General features: G+C 37.8%; 1 protein-coding gene across 2 annotated transcripts; it reads left to right on the top strand.

Annotated features, from left to right (window-relative positions):
* The first annotated feature begins 9 nt into the window (after positions 1 to 9).
* LOC129280311 (F-box only protein 32-like) lies at positions 10 to 22137 on the top strand. 2 transcript variants are annotated; one of them, XM_064111822.1, is made up of 9 exons: positions 10 to 381; positions 8487 to 8608; positions 10241 to 10290; positions 11406 to 11498; positions 13008 to 13101; positions 13365 to 13534; positions 15443 to 15628; positions 18705 to 18851; positions 20816 to 22137. In XM_064111822.1, the coding sequence occupies exons 1-9, from the start codon at positions 254 to 256 to the stop codon at positions 20942 to 20944; spliced, it is 1119 nt and encodes a 372-aa protein (XP_063967892.1). In that variant the 5' UTR covers positions 10 to 253; the 3' UTR covers positions 20945 to 22137. The 2 variants fall into 2 exon arrangements, with proteins under 2 accessions (XP_063967892.1, XP_063967893.1); XM_064111823.1 differs by lacking the exon at positions 10 to 381 and adding an exon at positions 7323 to 7820.
* Positions 22138 to 22467: the final 330 nt, after the last annotated feature.

Raw genomic sequence — 22467 nt, forward strand, 5'->3', positions numbered from 1 at the left:
CCTTTTCCCACGTACGGAGAGAGCAAATGCGACACAACACAGGTCATGATCAAGGGGGAAAATATGATAATGATATTGAACCATCAAAACAAACGAATTCTTCATTTCACTAGCTACGCATCAGCTTGCTTTCGAATAACGAGCTAGCTCTTCGTTTACTTATTGCATATACATTGAATTGCTGTGGACACGAATATTCATTTCCTCAGGAGAGTATTCTGTGAGTTTGCGATCTATTTATATTGACAAAAATATGCCTTTTCTCGGGAGTGATTGGAGGGCTCCTGGAAATGTATGGGTGAAAAATACTGGAGGATGGGAACGCATTGTTGCGTTGAGAGAAAACCTGAATCGTCACATCAAAAAGCTCGCACACGACAGGTAAGAGGATTTCGGAAACTGACAATGCATTTTCACTTTCAGTTATAATATGTGTGGCTATACAGTAGATGGGCTAGATGTTACCAGTTATGCTCAGGGCCCATCACATGGAAAATGTGAACCATTAAAATGAATATTCCTTAAATTGCATCTTGTCATCAAGTTTGTGCTTACAGGAGGCCTGTCTGGTGAATTAGAGTGATGTCGCGATTATGGCGATATTAATGAGGATGAAAATATTAAAAAAAAGGATGATGGATGATTGATAAACGGTGATGATGATGATGATGATGATATGATGATGATATGATGATGATATGATGATCATGATCATGATGGTGATGATCGATCTGATATGATGATAAAATCAGTTATAATAATATCATTAATATAATAAGAAGAAAATAGAGGATCAGAGGAGGAGGAGGAGGAAGAAGAAGAAGTAGAAGAAGAAGGAGGAGGAGGAGAAGAAGTAGAAGTAGAAGAAGAATGATTGGCTCTAATGACAATAATTACATATTTAACCAAACTTTCGAATTTCACATTTACGGAATAAACCCATTTTCCATTCTGGTCTCTCATAAGGTTGCCTTATTTTCGACAAACCTTAACAATGATGACGATTATGATAAAAATAATGAGAATAGCATAATAATAATAATAATCAAACTGCAATAATAGTCATTCCACACGTCTAAACTTCTATAATTCCTAACTCTTTAGACGTGTTCAAAGAGAAATGATATCAACACTATTAATCAAAGAGATTATCATTTATTGATTTATCCTGTATGATATTGAAAGCAGGTTTAGTTTTGGAAATACTTCAATAGCACTTCAACATCATGCATGTCGAGAGGTGTACGTGTAAATTTATTCTCTAATCATACAATGTATACGTGTTGTGTGTTCCAAAACTAAACGGAATCATGTAGTAATATTGCAACCTCTATATGACTTCTCGTGAAATTAAAAGCAAACACGAGAATGATGAAAGAGCTTTTGAAAAAAGAGCGGCCGAACAGAGCACTGTACTGCAATGTTTTTAACATGATTATTAGATCATGGTGGATAGATGGGGGAGGGGTCTTGGGGGCCTCCCCAACAAAAAAATGAAATAAACAGAAGGTTCCATATGACCCAAAAAACAGAGGAGAAATGGGAAAATCTATTCCAAACTTTATAAAAGATCCAAACTTTCATAAAGTTCCTCCATACACGATCCGTCCTCTACTTTGTTTGATCATTGCGCAGATGACGATGATGATGATGGGCCTAATCCCGGGGGGGGGGGGCACTTCCATTGACGAGTGGATACCATGCGCGACCATGGGGTCTCGAAAAGCACCCTAAACACGTAATTTCCATATTCTGAAAATGCACCCCTTAACAAGTATTGGCGTGTGAAACCCTACCCTTAACAAGTATTGGAAAAAAAAACGATACTCTTGGCTAATATTTCCTGAAATGAACCCCTAAACAAGTACAGGAATGTTGTATTGTTATGTCACGGGCCCTTCGGTCGTCGGTCTTACCTTTTATATACACAATACACATCATTTGGTTTAGTACGACCCCACATTCTACACCTCGCGCAAATCGGACTCTAAACACGTATAGTGTTGGGGCAAAAAGGACATCCTTTATAAAACATTTTAATTTTCTTTTATCATCCCCGCAAATTTGACCCTAAACACGTAATTTTCATAGCGAAATAGATACCCTTTTTTCATTATTTTTGTGTTTTTGACACCCTTATCACGTTACGTACGTAACGTGCCCTATCTTGAAAAAGACATCCCTTTTACGTGTTTTTTTGGTCGCGCATGGTATCCACTCGTCAATGTAAGTGCCCCCCCCCCCCGGGGGGCCTAATGCATAGTGTAAGTGGGGAGATTTTGCCATATTGTCAAGAAATCTTTAAAGTGTGCACTTTGACTTGAATTGGTCCTGTTTGCATTCACATGTATAATTTGTTTTTCATTCACATGTATGAATTGATTTTCATGATAAAAACAAATAAATAAGCACGATCTTTATCCGTGCAGCTGTTATGGCGTTCATGAATTGTTCTCTATACATCGAGTTTGTAAGCTGGGTCGTGGCAAAAATTCAATGCCATCGCAACACATCATCAGCCTTGCCAAGTAAACCACAATGACTTATCCATCGTTTGTCAGTGATTAATTGCATCAAATTGGTTTCACTTATTGTGTGCAAGAGTTATATATTGAGGTGTTCAAAATGCTGATGCCGATGCGATTTGAGAGGGGATCAGGGGGGGTGGGGGCAATTAAGACCGACGGTCTAAAAGCTAGTGACGTTTGTTATTCTCAGGTGTTGAATCGGGTAGCATATTCGTTTGGTACGCTCCTTTCCTCCCTTAATGATCCTCCATTTGTCCCCCCCCCCTTTTTTTTTTTTTACTTTTCCATGCATTCTTGAACATGATGGTAGCACCCACCCCCCCCCCCCCCCCCCCCTTATATAGCGCCAGTCCTTATTTCAGATATGATTTGGCATATATACATTTAATTTTCGTGGATGCAATAGACATATTCACCCTGTAATAAAGCCTAAAGGACCTATATTCTTGACGTCATTCGAAATTGCGACTCTGATTCCTCAAAGAAAGGGATTTCAATTTGCATGTAAAACGAAGACTTTGAAGATTCCGTCCTCGCAGTCACGGATATATATCCAAACTATTATTAAAATGTTTCTATTGGGCCCTTTGTATAATTTGATTTTTTTTAAAGGGGTTCTTTTGTTTTACTTGATCGATTCTTTTGGGGGCGAGGGAGCGTTCATGTGGGGGGAGGCTTATTAAAGATTCGCGTCAGGGACGTTAATAATACAGATTCGTCCTATAAAAGCCAAATAATATAATTTTAACCAACACGTTTTTGGGGGATTTAACAAACTTATATTTTGCGGTCTATATAGACGATATTGCGACTTGTATATTACTTGGCTACATCACGGAATAGGAGAAACAACAATGACCAGCTGATTGCAAATCACACATCTTGGCATCTGGAATGAACCCGAACTTCTGGCAAAAAGCCATTGTTGTGATGCAGACGCTTGATGGAATTAATACAAAACTGATTTGCCCGTGACTGCCAAGCCATGAACTTCATTTCGTACAGTGCAAGTTTACATCCGAAACTACTTATACTGATGTTAATCGCTACAATGACCTATCCCATTAATTATAATTATTTAACCCTAAAAAGACTCGGTTATTTTTATGCCTATATAAGAAGACGGCGGCTGATTCAGCCACCCGGGTATATAGGATTAGATGCAGACGATACAACACTCAGTCACGTTTCTATATACCGGCGGCACTTTGAGGGGCGCAAAGGTTATTTAAAAGATAGAAAGAAAAAAAATCATTTTTGTAAGTTCGATCGCTTTATCCTCTCGCATGATTTCTATTATAGTTCTGAATCTACCGTTTTCATAGGCAAGGGGATCAGACTTTGCAGCATGAAAATAACTTAATAATTCGAAAGGAATGTAACCTCTGAGGGCGGCAGTTTAAGGGAGCTCGGTCACAAAGCTCCCCTGCAGCCATTTCATTTCTAAAACCATCCCGGATTTCAAATATGCCGAGAGAGCGCAACAAGCGAGGAAATTCATGTATAAGCTCTAATTTTGGCGGTTATTTGCCGTTATCCAGTGTATCTTTTTGGGGGGGTCTCCTAATTTGTTTATCATGTACTGGACTCTTGTATTATTTTCCCTGAAATTATGAAAAAACCTTTCCGTTTTATAACCATACACTGGCGGACCCCTTTCGAGAGCCATAATGAACATTTGTAATGTAAATATATACCGTTTTACGCAATTCCCGCCCCTTTTTTGTAGTGAGGGCTTTTTTTTTTTTGCTTGTCAAATTTTCCGCGAACGAAATAACCTTCAATTTTACGTGAAAAACTTTTTTTTTGCATGTCAAATTTTTTATCAGGAGCATGTGCCCCCCCCCCCCCCTGGAAAATCCTGGATCCGCCCCTAAGTGTTGATAAGATAAGTAGCCTAAATATATCGTTTTGCTTTTAAAACGAAATAAATTTGGTGAGAAAATAAAATCAGAAAATACTTGCATGCATCAAGGTAAAAACGAGTTTGTTTTGGTATTCTCAATAGAGTAAACATTAAATGATTTAATTTCTTCAATTTTCTTCAATCTCCCTCTTAGGTCATGTTTCATTTTTGCCCCTTCGAAGAAGAACATGGTAATGGTGTAAACATTGAAGAATTCAATTTTTCCTTTGCTTATCTATATTGTTGTTGCTTTTTTTTCCTTTTTCGGAAATAAAAATAAAGACGCTCTGTTACTGTTACAGTGCGCCTATGAAAGTGACACCAGGGGGGCGTTTCATGAAAGGACTTGTCGGACGTTTTATCCGACAAGTCCCATTTTATCCGACAGTTACCATAGTGACAGTACCTCTCAGCCAATCAACATCAGAGAAAGATGTCAGATCTGACAACTTGTCGGATGAAAATGTTGATGAAACACTCCCCAGAGCCCCATTAAAAGAGTTACGATTGATCTGGGGAGCGTTTCATGAAAGGACTTGTCGGACGTTTTATCCGACAAGTCCCATTTTATCCGACAGTTACCATAGTAACAGTACCTCTCAGCCAATCAACATCAGAGAAAGATGTCAGATCTGACAACTTGTCGGATGAAAATGTTGATGAAACACTCCCCCGATCAATCGCAACTATGGAAAGCCAGCAAATTCTACTGACATATAAAATGCATGTTTGTTCCAAAAAAATCTGATAATTGTGAATGTATATCCATAAATTCATTGATTTCTTGACAATTTGGTGTGTTCTCCTTTATTTACAAAGGAAATTTTGCAAATTTCCTTTATAAAACTTTATGACACCGATGGATTTCCATAGAGTTGCGATTGATTGGATCAACCGTAACTCTTTGTAAGACGGGGCCCAGACCGTCAGTGCCCCCTTGGTTTCACTCTCTAAATCTTGGGAGCGTTTCATCAACATTTTCATCCGACACGTTTCAGATCTAAAAACTTTCCTTGATTCTGATTGGCTGAGAAGCACTGTTACTATGGTAACGTCGGAAAAAATGGGACATTCACGAAATGCTCCCCCGACATGATAATCTGACGCTTATAACTATATATGAGTGCGACTTTGAAAATATTGTATATCGATTTTATCCATTGCTGTTATTTATATTTTTTGGTTTCTCATGGTGGCCTATATTTCAATCTTTATTCACTTGTCAACTTATATCGGTTATCTATTCCTAAAAATAATTGTTGATTTGTTACCACTATACAATTACACTTATTTGTCTTGGGTTACTATTGTTTATTTATTTTCCACAAATGGCATTTTCATTACAAATATCAAATTCTGTGATAGGTTTTGACCTAATATTCAGAAAATAAATTATCATATTTCACCATTCTGTTTTTCCTTTTCTTACCTGTTCTTTTTTTTTCTTTGTAAAAAAAATAGGGGGAACGCCCCCAAGTCCCCCCCCCCCCTCCGTACTTCACTGCACGAGTTTTAGATTGCAGTATGACAGTGCAGTGGCATGTGAGCTTTTCCATTTTCATATTCCTTTTCCTAACAAGGGCATCAAGATGACATCAGCGTGTATTTTGAGAAATCACAAATTCAACGTTGAATTGGATAGTCTTTGGACCAGACAGTGTTTAGTTTGTAAATATGTTCACGCCGTGATTCTGTTAACTCGTTTTTACATTGACACGAGTAAAATTCTATAAGCCTATTAGAAATAAAAACTCAAAATGAATATGCTTCAAGCTTAGACGGGACTTGTGGCTTACAATATGAATAAGTGATTATATTTAAAATCATAGGCGGCGGAAGCGGGGGGGGGGGGACCTGTCCCCCCCTAAATTTGAGGTGGGGGGACGATCACCCCCTAAATTTTTAGTTGATAACCTTTTTTTTTTTTGCTTGTCAAGTTTGTTTCCTGCGTGGACCCCCAAATTCTTTTTTGATGATCCCCCCTAAAATGTTTGCTGATAACTTTTTTTTTGCTTGTCAAAAAATTTGGGTGGTCCCCCCCTATTCCGCCGCCAATGTTTAAAATACATGCACACCGCTCGCCCGAGAAGTTCCGCCTCGTATTTTGCTCCCCAACCTGTAATTTGAGATCTATAATTTCAGCTGTATTTTTTAAGGGCCATTTCATGTCAATTTGAAAATTAACTCCCGGGTATACTATTTTTATGTCTATTTTGTTCACAAGAGTCCAAATTGAACCTTTTGTCTACGTATGTCCATTTTTCTATTGAACCCAGGCGTGGATCCAGGGGGGCACAGGGGGCACGTGCCCCCCCCCCCCCTTTGAGAAGCAAAATTAAAATTTGTAATGTAAAAATGCCATTAAAATGCTCTTCTTTTTTTTCTTTTTTTTTTGCTTGTCAATTTCTTCTGGTACGAAATATCCTGAATTTGTGGTTGAAAACCTTTTTTTTGGGCTTGTCAAAATTTTCCTACGAAAAATTCCCCACCCCCCCCCCCAGGATTTTCCAAATCCTGGATCCGCCCCCGATCAAAACCACCCCAATATTTTCGCAATATTTAATCATATATTTCTTTTCTAATTCATAATAAGCAAGGGCGATTCAGCACCAGGAAAAATGTGCCAAAATAACTAATTAGGGCTATTCGTATGTTTTACAATCGAACGATACGCCCGACGATACGTTACATGCATCGCGTGTCGAATTGAAAAGGTCTGAATAGCTAGACTATCAATGCTCTGTTTTCACGGCATCCCAAAATCAATAGACCGGGGAGCTTTTGAAGTAGAGAATTCTATATGCCCTTATTTGGGTGATGTCTGGAAGTGGTATTTACATATCAATGTATAATATTATAAAACCCTGGGCAATGTTGGTAATAGGGACATGATGAACGGGCCATATAAGGAATTGTCGACGTATCGGATGGCTTCGGTTATATGTAAAAAAAATATATATATTTTCAGTTGTAATCTGGCCTTAATTTTAAACCAGCATATCATTCGTCGCTCTAGTCGTGGATAGTATGCACGGATCGACTCGTGAGTGGACACTGGTCAAAATTCTATTAAAATAATATTTCATATACACCTGTAGATACCATTTAGTGGTATGCCTACCGATTAACTGAATTTGCACGTACAACAGGTTGCTGGATTGCATGCACTGAGTTTTGTTATAATATATCTCTCCGGAGAGAGCCTCTTTATTTGATTTCTATAATTCTACAGCGTATTTATATCGATCTAATACTTATATTATTAAAATCAAATTTACAACGATTTCACCGTGAAGTTGCATGACTACGTAGCTAAAAGACCGGATATTCAGTGTTCGATTTTTTTGTTTGAATGAATGCAAAATGATAGGAGGACGCAAGGTTATGTAAGTATATACTTCGAACGGAGAAAAATGCCTTTTCTTAAAAAGTTATTTTTCATTGAGCAATCACGTGATCTGTGGAATTGGATTATAGGGCGTGTGGCTATATAGCGCCCCTTCTCTCTCTCTCTCTCTTTCCCTCTTATTCTCACACACTCTCTCACACCACACCCCCACACACCAACGCTCTCCCTCCTCCCTCTCTATTCCCATTGCTACATCAGTTGGATAAATATAATGATCGAACTAAATTATTGAATTCTGCTTTAAATAAGAAGACAAGGTAAGTCAATAAAGTACAGTTTTTTTATTCTTGATATAATCAAGTTTCTTCAAAATCAATGTTCTATTACCATGAATGCGGGGCCCAACTTTGTTATCCTCAGAACATGTGAGATGATGATTATTGTTGTTGTTATTATCATTATTTTTTTTTTATTCGACCAATATAAAAAGTACATAATATTTATACATTTTCATTAGAAAAACATGCAATCATGCAAAGAAATGTAGGACCGGGAAGTGGGTCAAGTGCATGATTTCGAACTAAGCATCATCTGATGAAAATCGCCAAGAGGGTCAGGACCGCTGAAACACGTGAACTACGTTTCAATATTTCAAAACATCCTCTTCTCCTCCCACCCGTGGCCCCTTTGTTTTGTTGTACAGGCTTCTTGTGAAGAACTGGCAGCTGGCCTCGGAGGTGGATCACTCCGCCAAAGAATGGGATGCCAGCCAAGATGGTGATCTTACTGCTTCACCTTTCTGGAAGAGCACAAAGCGACCAACATGTGAGTTGATATATAAGTTCAGTTTGGTTTTGATTCCAATATGGCGACCACCATCGTACTCTTCTTGTGACTAGTTATTTGTTGTTTTGATGCCGGTTGAACTAGTAGATTTTGGAACTCAGAATGCATCAAGAACGTGGTGGGTATCGTCTGGGGTGGATCCAGGATTTACTGGGGGGGGGGGACTTAAAAAAAAAGGTTTTCACTACTAACGACTGGTTAGGAACATTTTCCTATTTTATTTTCAAGTTTAAAAAAAAAACTTCCCGTCTGTGTCAATCAATGTTGATAAGAAAACAAGAAAAATTTGGTATATTTGGCAAATTCATCAACCTCATCAATGTCATTACTCTCTCCCTCGATCGTCATCTTTGCCGTGTGTTTGCAGATAAATAAATCAGAAAAGATTGTTGTGACTTCAACATGAAATACTTATTTGAAAAGAAATATATAAAAGAATCAATGAAGATAATAGTCAGTATATATCACAACCTACCAACACGTATGATGTATATGCTGTAAGTTTTCTCTTTTTTAAATGTCTCATTTGATTTGGATGTGTCATATTGAATTGCTTGTTACTGCCTGTGTAATGCGGTTTTCGAATGATGAAACATGAATACAATACCCTTGAATAGGGTCTAAAAGAATCCTCTCCAAATCATCATCATCATCATCATCATGTTCATCAACGTCATCTTCATCACCATCATGTTCATCGACATCATCTCTGTTATCCCCATCATCTCTATTATCACCATCATCAACATAATTTATGGCATCCTTATCATCATGATCATCACCATTATCATCACTGCCATCATCCCCATCGCATTATCTCCATCATCATCACTTGACTCATACTAATTAACACACTATTCTAGAACAATGAGTCATCTCTCACGAAGCAATCTGTGATTTCCACTTGTAATAAGCTCCTGAAATCCTTGCATCTGATTGGCTGAAAGCAAATTCGGAGGTGAAAATCACTGTAGGCACATCATGAAACACTCTCCTCCATTGTCTACATGTAATATACCAATCATCAGAAAGGTCCCTCAAAAGGTCACCAAGGAACCTTCCTTGATGACAACTGATGTTATCAGATGCTCTCTGCAAAATCTTGGCAAAACGCACAAATTGTCTGCATAGCATGCATTCCAGGCATATCGAAAGTCACATGGGGTTGCCTTTCCAGTGGTAACGATTAACTCATGGAATGCCAGACTTCTGGCCCAATGCCCAGTTGACAATGGAACAAATAGAGATTGAAATGGCAATGGGTTAATGAAGTATGTTCATGGGAGATGTAAGTCTAATGCCCATTTTTGAAATCTGAAAGGACACCCATTGTATTATTTACACATCACTAAAAACAATGATGAGAGGGGTGATTAAAACAGAGATAGAATGTAAATGTGGAATGATCAGATTGATAATAGAAAATAGACAGGTCATCTTACAAATATGAAAGAAAATGAAAACTCCTTCACTTCTAAAAACATCCCTTTTGTGAAACATTATTAAAAGATCACTACCCAATTTGTCACATGTTGTCACGTTACAAACATGTATGCTCTCTTTTCTTTGCAGTATATCAATTTCCAATATATATTTTTTCATTTTCTTCAGTCCGAAAGCTTTCACAGTATGTCTTTCTACCCAAAGGAGCAGGGAGAGAGGTAAATATACAAGATTTATATTAAGTTTCTTTGCAAGCAGTTAGTCTCTTTTTAGATAATCTACACTGTATACCACATGGGCCTAACCCAATGACACTCTGAGCTCGGGTTCAACTTAAACTCTAGTCTAAAGTTGTGATTTAACTATGAAACACCAATTGTGACACAAGTCTCTAAAAAAAATTCATGCACCAGCTTATTATGCACTCTAAATTGGTTAGAATAAGATACATACTTTTCTTTACAATTCATGCATGGATATAATTATAACTCAGTAAACATAAGTAGAGTAAATTATAAACAAAATCTTTTAATTTTTGGCTTCTCATAATTTTAGTACTGATGTAGGCCATGGTCTAACTTATACCGACTTCAGTATACGGGCCATTTGGTCTACTCTCAGTTTTGTATAATTGCTGTTTGGTCTACACTACCTATTAGTCTAATTTTCATTTAGTCTTAATGCCCAGTGCCGGCCGCACAGAAACGTTGTTAGCCTATATAACAGAGCGCTAACAGTAAGCCCAGTCACATCTTTCGGATTGCGAAGTCAAAACATTTATTTCAATGTGTAAGTAGTGCATTGTAGCATCGCTGCCACAATCACCAGTTGTAACATGGCCTCTGTTAGCGCATTAATTGTTAGTGCTAAAAACGTTTCTGTGCGGTCGGTTTGATTTCTAGTACATCTAATAATATTGCAATTATATATAAATTTATTTTGTAGGCCTACGAGTATGCCAAAGCCTGGCCCACTTGTATTTATCATTCACTAAATTAATCACATCATTACACTTATATTATATATAGACTATTTGATTTACATGCACTTTGGCTTATTCTGCTGAAGAAATCAACTTTGTATAAATTCATTTCTGCATGCATCTTTTTTGTGTGTGTGTTTCACCATTGAAAAGCAGGCCTTCAAATGAATAAATGTAGGTTTCACAAATGGAAATGAAATCTTCAAATTCATATATTTATGTGGATGTTTGCTTTTCTACTGTGTAATTACATTTACATGTACATGCAGAGACAATTTTTTTTTTTAATACATCAAATTCAGTTATCTCTTTTATCTCTTCCAATTTTCAATCCCTTTTCCTCTTATTCAGAGATCTCAATACTTCACGATTGGTGAAATACTTTTGAAGCTTGACTTCTGTTCAGCCCTCCATCAACTCAGTAGATTCCAGTATGTTTGCAGGGTGAGTACTTCCACCAATTTTCTACCTTTGCCACTCTTCACCCAGGTGTAGTAAATGGGTACCCAGCAGGACGGAATTCCTAGCCGCGCTAAAGCAGGGGTAATAATCTAAAATAAAGTGCTTTACATGTATATAAGAATTGTATTAAGGATAATAGAAATGTTGCATATCATTTTTCTTGTGGCATCTATTGTATACAACATGTGAACTACCAGTACATTGAACACAAAGTATATCTTGCCCCTGCTGTATATTAAAAGTTATCCCTGATTATATGGTATCTGCCACAGTAACAATGCTCAACAGCAAATCAAAATCAAGAATTTCATGGGGATTACCATTGGATGGCAAAGTTACAATAATACCAGCAAACCCTATTTTGATCATTAGTGGACACGTTAAGAATCAGATTTTTCAATACAGTATGTTTTTTCCCCTTCCATTTTCTCATTGTCTGAGGCACTGCATGTCAGTGTTTTTCTACATAGTTTTTTTAATTCTTCCAACAACAGAAAAAAAAAGAAATGGAACATAATGTATTGCCAAGCGTGGCGTTCGTCTGTCCACAATTTCAAAATGCTTCTTCTTTGTCATTTCAAGTCCGATTTCAATTCTGTTTATGATAGCACTAGGTGGGGGATTCAAAACTTCTACACAGAATTTTGAAACTCATTAAATATGCTAATTTATGAGCATTTTTCATAATTCACAAAATATGCTTCTTCTTTATATGTCAACCGATTTTGATTTTTTTTTGCTTCCATCTGGTAGAGCTTCATGAGGTTCACCAAACTTCAACAAAGAATTTTGAAGTTTTTAGTAGAAAAGTAATCTATGCTAATTTATGCAAAATTTATTAATAAATCACAGAAAATGCCTCTTCTTCTTTATTTGTCGACCGATTTTGATATTTTTTCTTCCATCTGGTAGAGCTGCATAAGGTTCACCAAACTTAAACAGAGGTTCACAAAGGTTCTACACAGAATTTAGAAATTTTCACTAGAAAATTATTTATGCTTATTTATACGAAATTTATTCATAAATCACAAAAATGCTTCTTTTCTGTCATTTCTTCATCAATTTAAATTGTTTCCTCAATTTATGTCACCAATATATTCACTACAGTGTCAACTGGGCTGAAATTAAAAATTGTGTTAAATTTGTTTGCGAGATGCCGGATGAGCTCCACATCATTGATGTGCTAGTTTGTTTTGTTAAATTTACTCTCGATGTTTCAAATTTCAGTTTGTGGACATAATAATTCACAATCACTACTCATCTTTATAGTGAATCAGCACTATAAAATCAATAGAAACAAAAAATCTAATGCATCTTTCCCCTCTCTCTATCTCTCTCTTGATTTTCCACTTTAATTTTCAATGTTTGTAATTACAGATTTGGACATGATATAGAATCACTACTGTCCTTATAATGTGGATTAACACTGTCAAATCAATAGAAGCCAAAAATATAATCAATTTTCTCTCTCTTAATTTTCTGTTTCTTCAGTTTGTGGAATTGGTCATCCAGAACCACTATTCATCCCTTAGTGGATCGGCTATGAAATCTCTCTTTGGCATTGTAGAAGAAGCCGTCAATGTTGGTGAGTAATAAAACAGGGCCCCGTCTTACAAAGAGTTACGATTGATCCATATTAATAATACAACAGTGTTGTATTATTAATAGTAATTAATTGAGGGCAGTATTGCATAAATTTATTTTACAGGCATAAAAATTACAATGTTTCAACTTACCCCGCGTTCTAACTAACCCCGATCTCCCCTACATGCTCACTCCATGTGTATCTGGATGATTGATTCGTAGGGAATCTGATAACATATTTGTAATCATTAATTCATCATACAGCAATGGAAACCAAGTACAATGTCAACCAGGTCAGGTCTATCATCAAAACCCTCATCAAAGCTCTCCAGCTCAACACAAAGAGTTACATCGGCGGCAAGGCTGGTTGGAACTGCCATTACCATATCGCCTATGTCTGGCTGAATCAGCTCAATAATATCCAGTACGAAGAGGTGAGAAAAGGGTTTCGATGCTGAGGTGAGATGGTATAGTAAACAAATATATCAGGCTTTGAGAAAGTATAGTGGAATTATTTATCCGAGGTTGGTCTGGCAATTACTATTTTACCCGAGGGGCGAAGCCCCGAGGGAAGTATAGTAGTTTTGCCAGTCCAACCGAGGATTAATAATTCCCACTTTGCTTTTGAATGAAACGCCTGATATATTTGTTTTATATCCTACTTTTAATAATTTATAACCAAAATCTATTCGCTGATCTTGCAAAGTCCGGTTACTTGAGTTGAATTACTTACTTTTCTCCGAGCCACCGTGCTCAGCGGAACGCAGATTAGTTCCTGCGCCGACGCATCGCTGGACTTGCCCGGGAGAGAGAGTTTTGTGAAATATGACGTCAGAATATTGGTATATCCAAAAATATATCGAGGTCTGACGTAACGCAACACCATAGTTGAAATATATTCGGTCACATGATGCTACTTGAACCAATCACTATACAGGATTTACACTGTGTAGGATATAAAAGTAGCTATTGAGTTGGCAATGTTATCATGGAATGGGGGAGAGGTCTTGCATCTGGGTTCATCAGAGGCAATGCTTTTTGGAACTATGATTACCACATTGGCCATATCTAGTTGAATCAGCTTAACAATATACAGTGCAAAGAGGGGAGAAAGGTTTCCAGATCAAAGTAAAGGCTGATTTGGATGGGCAATGTCATAATGGAAGGGGGGCGGGTGTTACATCTGGGTGACATCGGAGGCAAGGCTGGTTGGAACTGCCACTACCATATCGCCAAGATCTGGCTGAATCAGCTTCAATATACAGAACGAAGAGGTGAGAAATGGTTTCAAGATCAAAGTAGATCGAGGCTGCTCTTGGATGGGCAATGTCATCATGGAACAACCAGGTTGGGAGGGTGTTACAACTTGGTTTTATCAGAAGCAAAACAAGTTGGAGCCATCACTGGTCTCGCTGTATCAGCATAACAATATACAATATAGCGTTGTGGCCCAGTGGATTAGTCTTCTGACTTTGAAACAGAGGGTCGTGGGTTTGAATCCCAGCCATGGCGTAATTTCCTTCAGCAAGAAATTTATCCACGTTGTGCTGCACTCAACCCAGGTGAGGTGAATGGGTACCCGGCAGGATTGATTCCTTGAATGCATGAGCGCTGAAAGCCAGCTAAAGCCGGGGTAATAATAATAACATTGCGCCTCTGAATAGAATATTTATAGAAAATGGCGCTATATTATTACAAAGAGGTGAGAAAGATTTATGAGGAGAATGTATAAAAGCAAGGTGAAAGTATGATCATGTCGCTCTTATCTGTGACTGAACCAACCTAATAATTACAGCAAGCATGCAAAGGTGAGGAAGGCTTTCATGGACAAAGTAGAATGGTGTAGTCGATGGCTTTTAATGGCAAGCTAACATTCAACTTTTAGAAGAGATTGCATAATCCGTTGCAAAAAGCAGGGTTGAACAGAGATGCCATCGAGGGTGTTAAAGAGGGAACAGTGTCTGAAGAAAAAGTTGTATCTTCTTGGGAGGCATGATAGCTCAGTTGGTAAAGCAGGAATTTTGGATTCCTGTGACCTAGGTTTGATTCCCACTTGGTGCGCTAGTGCGGGTAAGGCATTTAGTCTCATGACCTGGTGAGTGGTTCATGACTGTTGAACCTTTCTTATGCACTCAACAATCACCAATGAACATTTAATTGTGAATATTATTTACCACAAGAAAGGATCAACAGTCGTTCTTAAAGTCACTATTAACTTACAGCTTTATGAAACTGCCCCCATGTCCCTCAGAGAGGACCTTGAGCCTTAAGTCCTCTGGTTGCTTGCAAGCATTCTGGTGAAAAACAATCACCACCATATCCACTTTCCTCCTCTCCTGCAGAGACAAGACGATGGCAAGCCCATCCTGACAGATCTCCCCGACGAGTGCTTGAGACAGATCTTCAGGACGATGCAAGACCATCGTGACATCACACACACAGGGGAAGCCGATAAGCTCCTGCACGGGTTGTCCAATGAATGGAACCTATGGAGAGACTTCTGCAGATTCCACTTTTCAGAGGCACATGTGAGTAGGTTAATATTCACTTGGTCTATATTCAAGACTCCAGGGGGGGGGGGCACTTCCATTGAGGAGTGGATACCATGCGTGACCAAACAAACATGTAAAATGGATCTCTTTTTAAAGATAGGGCACTTTATGTACATAACATAATAAGGGTGTCAAAAACACTAAAATAATGAACCAAGGCAAAAGCAATTTTGTGTCTCGCCCACTTATGAAAATAACCAGAAATATCGTGATTTGCGAGGGCACGCAAGAGAATTATATCGAAACTTCATTGTGAAATGACTGGGATGGAATAACACTTGTCATCAGAGCCTTGGAAGTAAACTTTAATGTTGACCTGAAAATGACCTTTGACCTTACCATGTGACCTCCGACTGCAGCATAACATGCAGGTCGCCTAAGTACATCTACCATCCAAGTTTTGTTGAAAAGTGACTTACGGTTGCGGAGTTAGGTGTCATAAGAGAGTCTTGCATGTAAACTTTAACGTTGACCTGAAAATGACCTTTGACCTTATCATGTGACCTCCGACTGCAGCATAACATGCAGGTCCCCCAAGTCCATCTACCATCGACTTTAAAAAACACGTTGACAGCATATCTTTAATTGTAAAACAAAAACTAGGAACTATTCGCCGCTGTAAACAGTATTTTGATAAAGCACAATTGAATAAGCTGTATTGGGCTTTTGTAATGCCCCATATAATGTATTGCTGTACCGTCTGGTCGGAAAGATCTGAAATTAATCACAGTAAGTTAGAGAGATTACATAAGAGGGCAGCATACATGGTATCTAACTTCTCTTGGGAAACTCCATCTGAACAAATTTTCAAAATATTATCCTGGCCCAAAATACGCAATGTCTTTTTTAGAGCATCTCGCTTAATGGTTCATAAATGTTTACACGATGCTGCTCCCCAGGTGCTTTGTGATAAGTTTATTTATATAGAGAAAATATCCTCCCGAACAACTAGAAGCACAAATAAGATGATAATCAGGGTGCCATATGCTCGTACAACCTTTTATCAGAAATCATTTTTTGTCACAGGCCCATTACATTGGAATAAACTACCCGAACACCTCCGATTCATAGAAAACATTAAACAGTTCAAACGGGAAATGGCTAAATGGGAAAAAACCTTTAATATGTAATAGGGACTAATGGTGGAATCTATTTTATTCTTTCTCCTCATTTTGTACATATTTTATCTCTTTTCATGTGTATATAATGTTTTCGTTTAGTTTTAGGTAACATCTGTACAGTATCATATTTTATTTGTTCTGTTATTTTCCATAGTTAATTATGCTTATTTCATTTCATTTTTTTTTTTTCTTCAATATTAGTATTTATGCTCTATTCTTTGTTTATACTTGAATATGTTACCATGTTTTATATTTGTGTTTGTTCACGAAGGGCCTCAACGAAAACCAGCTTGTTGCTGATTGAGCTACCCTTCTTTTAAATATTTGAAATAAATAAATAAATAAACCATCCAAGTTTGGTTGAAAAGCAACTTACGGTTGTGGAGTTAGGTGTCACAAGAGAGTCTTGCATGTAAACTTTAACGTTGACCTGAAAATGACCTTTGACCTTATCATGTGACCTCCGACTGCAGCATAACATGCAGGTCCCCCAAGTCCATCTACCACCCAAGTTTGGTTGAAAAGCGACATACGGTTGCGGAGTTAGGTGTCATAAGAGTCTTGCATGTAAACTTTAACGTTGACCTGAAAATGACCTTTGACCTTACCATGTGACCTCAGACTGCAGCATAACATGCAGGTCCCCCAAGTCCATCTACCATCCAAGTTTGGTTGAAAAGCGACTTACGGTTGCGGAGTTAGGTGTCATAAGAGAGTCTTGCATGTAAACTTTAACGTTGACCTGAAAATGACCTTTGACCTTACCATGTGACCTCAGACTGCAGCATATCATGCAGGTCCCCCAAGTCCATCTACCATCCAAGTTTGGTTGAAAAGCGACTTACGGTTGTGGAGTTATGTGTCATTACAGGTTTGTGACGGACGGACGACGGACGACATTTGGATCCTTAAGTCTCGCCTTCACCTCTGGTGGGCGAGACAAAAAGGGTATATATTTCGCCGGGAAAACTATGTGTTTACGTTCCAATTTGCGAGGGTATAAAAAGACAAATACTTTATAAAGGATGTACTTTTTGCCCCAACACTTTGTGTTTCGGGTCCGATTTGAGCGAGGTGTGTGGGGCACTGGGGTGGTACTAACTCTTAAAGTAAAGGTAAAGTCGACGTCCATGATCACATCCGTAACATAACAATTAAGGTATCGTTGTACTTGTTTAGGGAGTCAATTCAGGAAATACTTGACAAGGGTACCATTTTGTTTCCAATACTTGTTATTAAGGGTAGGGTTTCACAGGTCAATACGGGTTGCATTTTCAGAACATGGAAAATACTTCTTTAGGGTGCTTTTCAAAACCCCATGGTCACGCATGGTATCCACTCGTCAATAGAAGTGCCCCCCCCCCTGGCTCAGACTGTCTTAATACCACATGGGGTAAGCCCATTTGATCTATCAAACTGGTCCAATTACCATTTGACCCATCTATTACTTGTTCTGCTACTCACTTGGTCCAACTTTCATTTTGTCTTATGTCAAGGTGGTCTTATTCCAACTTTGTTCATTTTTGTAATTCTTGAACTTCTCAAATGAAAACTTGGTTGATTCAATCATATGCATATATAGACTATGTGGTGTTAGACCAAAAAAAAAATGAGTAGAGCCTAACTGGAAACTAAGGTCACACAAATGTTTTGCAAGTTTTTGGTTATCGCCTCTCCAGAAACATGTACCTACATGTACTTCAATTGTGAATCACGTCACACACATTTGGTAGAGTCAAATCGGATAGGCTAAACATGTATTCCATTGCTACCAAGTTTATCGAGGACATTAAGAAAACTTGATCAGCATTTTGAAACACTAACTGAACACTGAAATGATAAATGCACCCTCAGACAGTCAAGTCCAAGAACATTTTTCTACTTCAACAACATCTTTTCAATATTCTGCTTCTCAATTGTTGTGTCTTCAGTTGGCAGCAGCCGTCCCAAAGAACAAACCAGATTACGAGATCGATTGGAAGAAGATTTACAAGAAAATGAGGACGAAGCATGGCTTGAAAGAAGTGTTCGCTGATCAGCTTCAGCTCTGCTGTCACTGCTATTGCCTCTTCTGGAGGGTAAGATACAGAATTGATTATAATAACACTGATCATAATGATGAATTACTGGGTACATTCAAACCATTCCGCTCTGCTGCCACTGCTATCGACTCTTCTGGAGGGCGAGATAACTTCTATAGCTGATCTTTGTAGGTTTGCATGGTGGAGTTTATAACGTAGAGAAGGTTTACGGTTCACCATGTGTAATATGAAGAAGGGAAAGTAAATACAGGCAGAAAAATTGAAATGGAAGATGAGAAAGGATGAAAAGAGGAAATTAGAAGTATTCTTTTCTTGAAAGTGAGTGAAGTCCTGAAAAGGACTGTAAACCAGATGAGATGAGCTGAATATGGCTTGAGTAGCAATGGTTTGTATGCATTGTAGTGAGTCTCTTCTCTTTTCAGGACTTCACTCACCTTCAAGAAAAGAATACTACTTCTAATTTCCTCTTTTCATCCTTTCTCATCTTTCTACAATTTTCAATTTTTCTGCCTGTGTTTCCTTTCCCTTCTTCATATTACCCATGGTGAACTGTAAGCCTTCTCCACGTAATAACTTCTATAGCATTCACCGTAAAAACAGTGATACTGATGCAGCATAGGAAATACATGAGGGCGATGGGCAATTTCTCCCTCATGACAGCCCGAATCGCCCCTAAAATTCCCCCAAAATGCATGCTTTGGGGCGACCATTCTTTCTAGAGTCGCCCCAGGATCTGTTCCAAACAATATTCAACATTATTCAGAAAATCAATATTCTAACTATGGCAGAAGAATAAGTTGCTTTTACTGCACAATTACTTATTCACCCCTAAAAACTAACCCTTCAAATTAAAGCAATAGCCCCCAAAATTCTGCAATCGCCCCTAAAACGTACAAATTCTTAAATTCCTTCCCTGTACTGATGAACCACCGGGTACCATACCACAAATCCACACTATATTAGTCAATAAATAATTACCACTGGTGAGGGTTATGAGGGGGGTGACCTGGGGGTGTTTCATAAAAAATTAAAATGCACGGATGCCACTTTTAGACTTAAGTCTCAATTCAGACTTTTTAACATATTTTCAGCGAAGACACTTATATGTGTATGAAATGGGTGATTTTACATGTAGGTGATTTTCAGGGCCCCATCTTACAAAATCTTACAAAGAGTTATGATTGATCCAATCAATCTCAAATGTATGGAAGTCCATCCGTACCATATTTTTTTCTACAGGAAATTTGCACAATCTCCTTAGTATTAAAGCAAAGAGAATCACACTGAATCTTCAAGAGAATGATGAATGTATGCATATACATCATATCTAGAAAATATTTTGAACAAACATACATTGTAGATGTTAATGATGCTGGTCATCCATAGTTGTGATTGATCAGATCAAATCGCAACCCTTTGAAAGACGGGGCCCAGATATTTTTTTTAACTAATTTTTAACTGGCATCCCTGAAAGTGTGACAGAAAGTTATACTTTAACACCAACGTGCACATGGTATCAAATACACTAATCTCATTGACAACTACACAGCAGTGCACGTCCTTTGAGCATGATCTCACAAATGCAGTGAGTGGTGAGTCAGATACACATGTACCACACGAAACTGGGAATTTAAGTGAAATTTTTGGTCAGAATTAAATCTTTGTGAAGCACACATGGTTATTTTTTTTCCCAAAAAATTCAGGATATAAACTTTGTAGCTTTCTGCTACATGTATCTACATAATAATCACTGAATTTGCAAGATACATGTAAGTGCTCAGAGGGCTATTTAAAAAGAAACTACATGTTTTTAAGATTGAAATGTTTAATACTCGAGTGTAATGCATGTTGTTGACCTCTACCAAAAGGTGGGGTATCTTCAAATGCGTTCAAAGATTATATTCTTTTTTTTTTTTACAAATTGCCCTTTAATTATGATAAATTACACTACTATACACAGCTAAAACTGCATTTAAAAAAATATCATGATTTATTTTCAGGGCGGGACTCATCCCTGCTCTATCGACATTCCCCTGGAGAGAGGGGAGAGGGCGCCGGAGCATCGGGTGGCACGCAGCCGAGGGATCTCCCCCAGACAGCTCTCGGATATGTTTCCCCTGCCGAGGTAGAGCATGGACGGTAGCTCGTCAACATGTACCTTGTCCATCATGCTTTAACCTGTTGGAGACTTAATGGTTTTGCTACAACTCATCATTTCCATAGACTTCAGCCCCGAAATACACAGGCTCAGTCTTCTATGGGGTAATACAAGAAGAGAGAGAGAGAGGTGCAACCATTTCAATCTTGCCAATCCCTTAGATAGGATGTTCAATAAATAAAACTGAGAAGAGACTCACTACATTGCATGTTTGCATGCTAAGAACCAGCTCTGATATTTTTTGCTAGAGAAGGAGGAAACTCTAGTGAAATGTTTTACCTGCACACTCATAACCAGGAGGGGGTTGCACGAAGCAGGAAGTGATTTTCACTGACTGACTTGTTCTAAGCCAATCAGATACAAGGATTTCAGTAGCTTATAACAGTTTTTTTTTTTTAATGGAGATGAATTTGGTGCATGCCTTGGAACATAATATGTAATTGTTTTGTTTCTTTGATATAAGTCTTTACCAAGAAACAAAAAGGAAAAAAAACTTATCAAGGTGACAGATGGATCTGTCATGGGGGTTGGCCATAACAACTTTTCAAACAGTTGTAAAACTGCATGGATTGGCTGAATATGATAAAGCATGGATAATACAGGGCATATATGCCCCATTGTTCTTCACACAATCTCTTACATGCAATTTTTTTTCTTATTTGGAGCTTTCGTCTTGTAACATTTTAATTTGTCATAATACATTGAATCCTGTAAAACAAACAAATCTATTGTAGCATTTGTAAATAAGAGTTTTGTATATCTGCACATATTTAATACAAGAGATACATGTATATAGTTATCCATTTCAATGCTGAAAGGTGTGTGATACTGCATGTTATTATCGTTGTGGGTTTAGCAATGGGTAGTAGAATTTCATACAACTTATACATGTACATAGCAGATGTATATCCATGAAAATGTGATTTTTGTTATGACTGAGAAAATGGATTGTTCAAATGATTTATCAATCATAATTCAAATTCATACTGATAAGCTTTGAGAATGTACAGTTATCAAGAAAATACGTTTGACTATGATTATTTGAATATCAGTTTCACATCAAAATCATATTTAGTACTTAATTCTTCAGTGCAAACTTTTCAGCTTGGACAATCATTAATGCAAGCTGAACAGTAAAGTAAATATAGCAAAGCAAACATGAAAGGAAGTCTCGTGTGTGTATTTTTGTGTATCATAATATTTTACCTTGTTATAACTGGGAAGTATCTGATCTCTTCAATAATTTCAAATATGCAGTGCTTTTAACACTGTTAGGATGAACTTGAAAAAGGAATGTCCAGAGTTTCTTTCACTCAGCGACGACTTGGGTCTCAAAAGTCATGTCTGAATGTCTTTGTATGTATTCCTAATGCAGAGTCCAGTATACGATCTATAATCCTTCATGTAAGAGGACAGGGCTACTTTGGAGGTATTGGGTAATGAGTGCCACAACGCCCCCCTCCCACCCCCATCTTCCTACTGATCTTGTTTAAA

The sequence above is a fragment of the Lytechinus pictus genome, chromosome 17, assembly GCF_037042905.1.
Source record: "Lytechinus pictus isolate F3 Inbred chromosome 17, Lp3.0, whole genome shotgun sequence".
In the NCBI taxonomy this organism is placed as follows: Eukaryota; Metazoa; Echinodermata; class Echinoidea; order Temnopleuroida; family Toxopneustidae; genus Lytechinus; species Lytechinus pictus.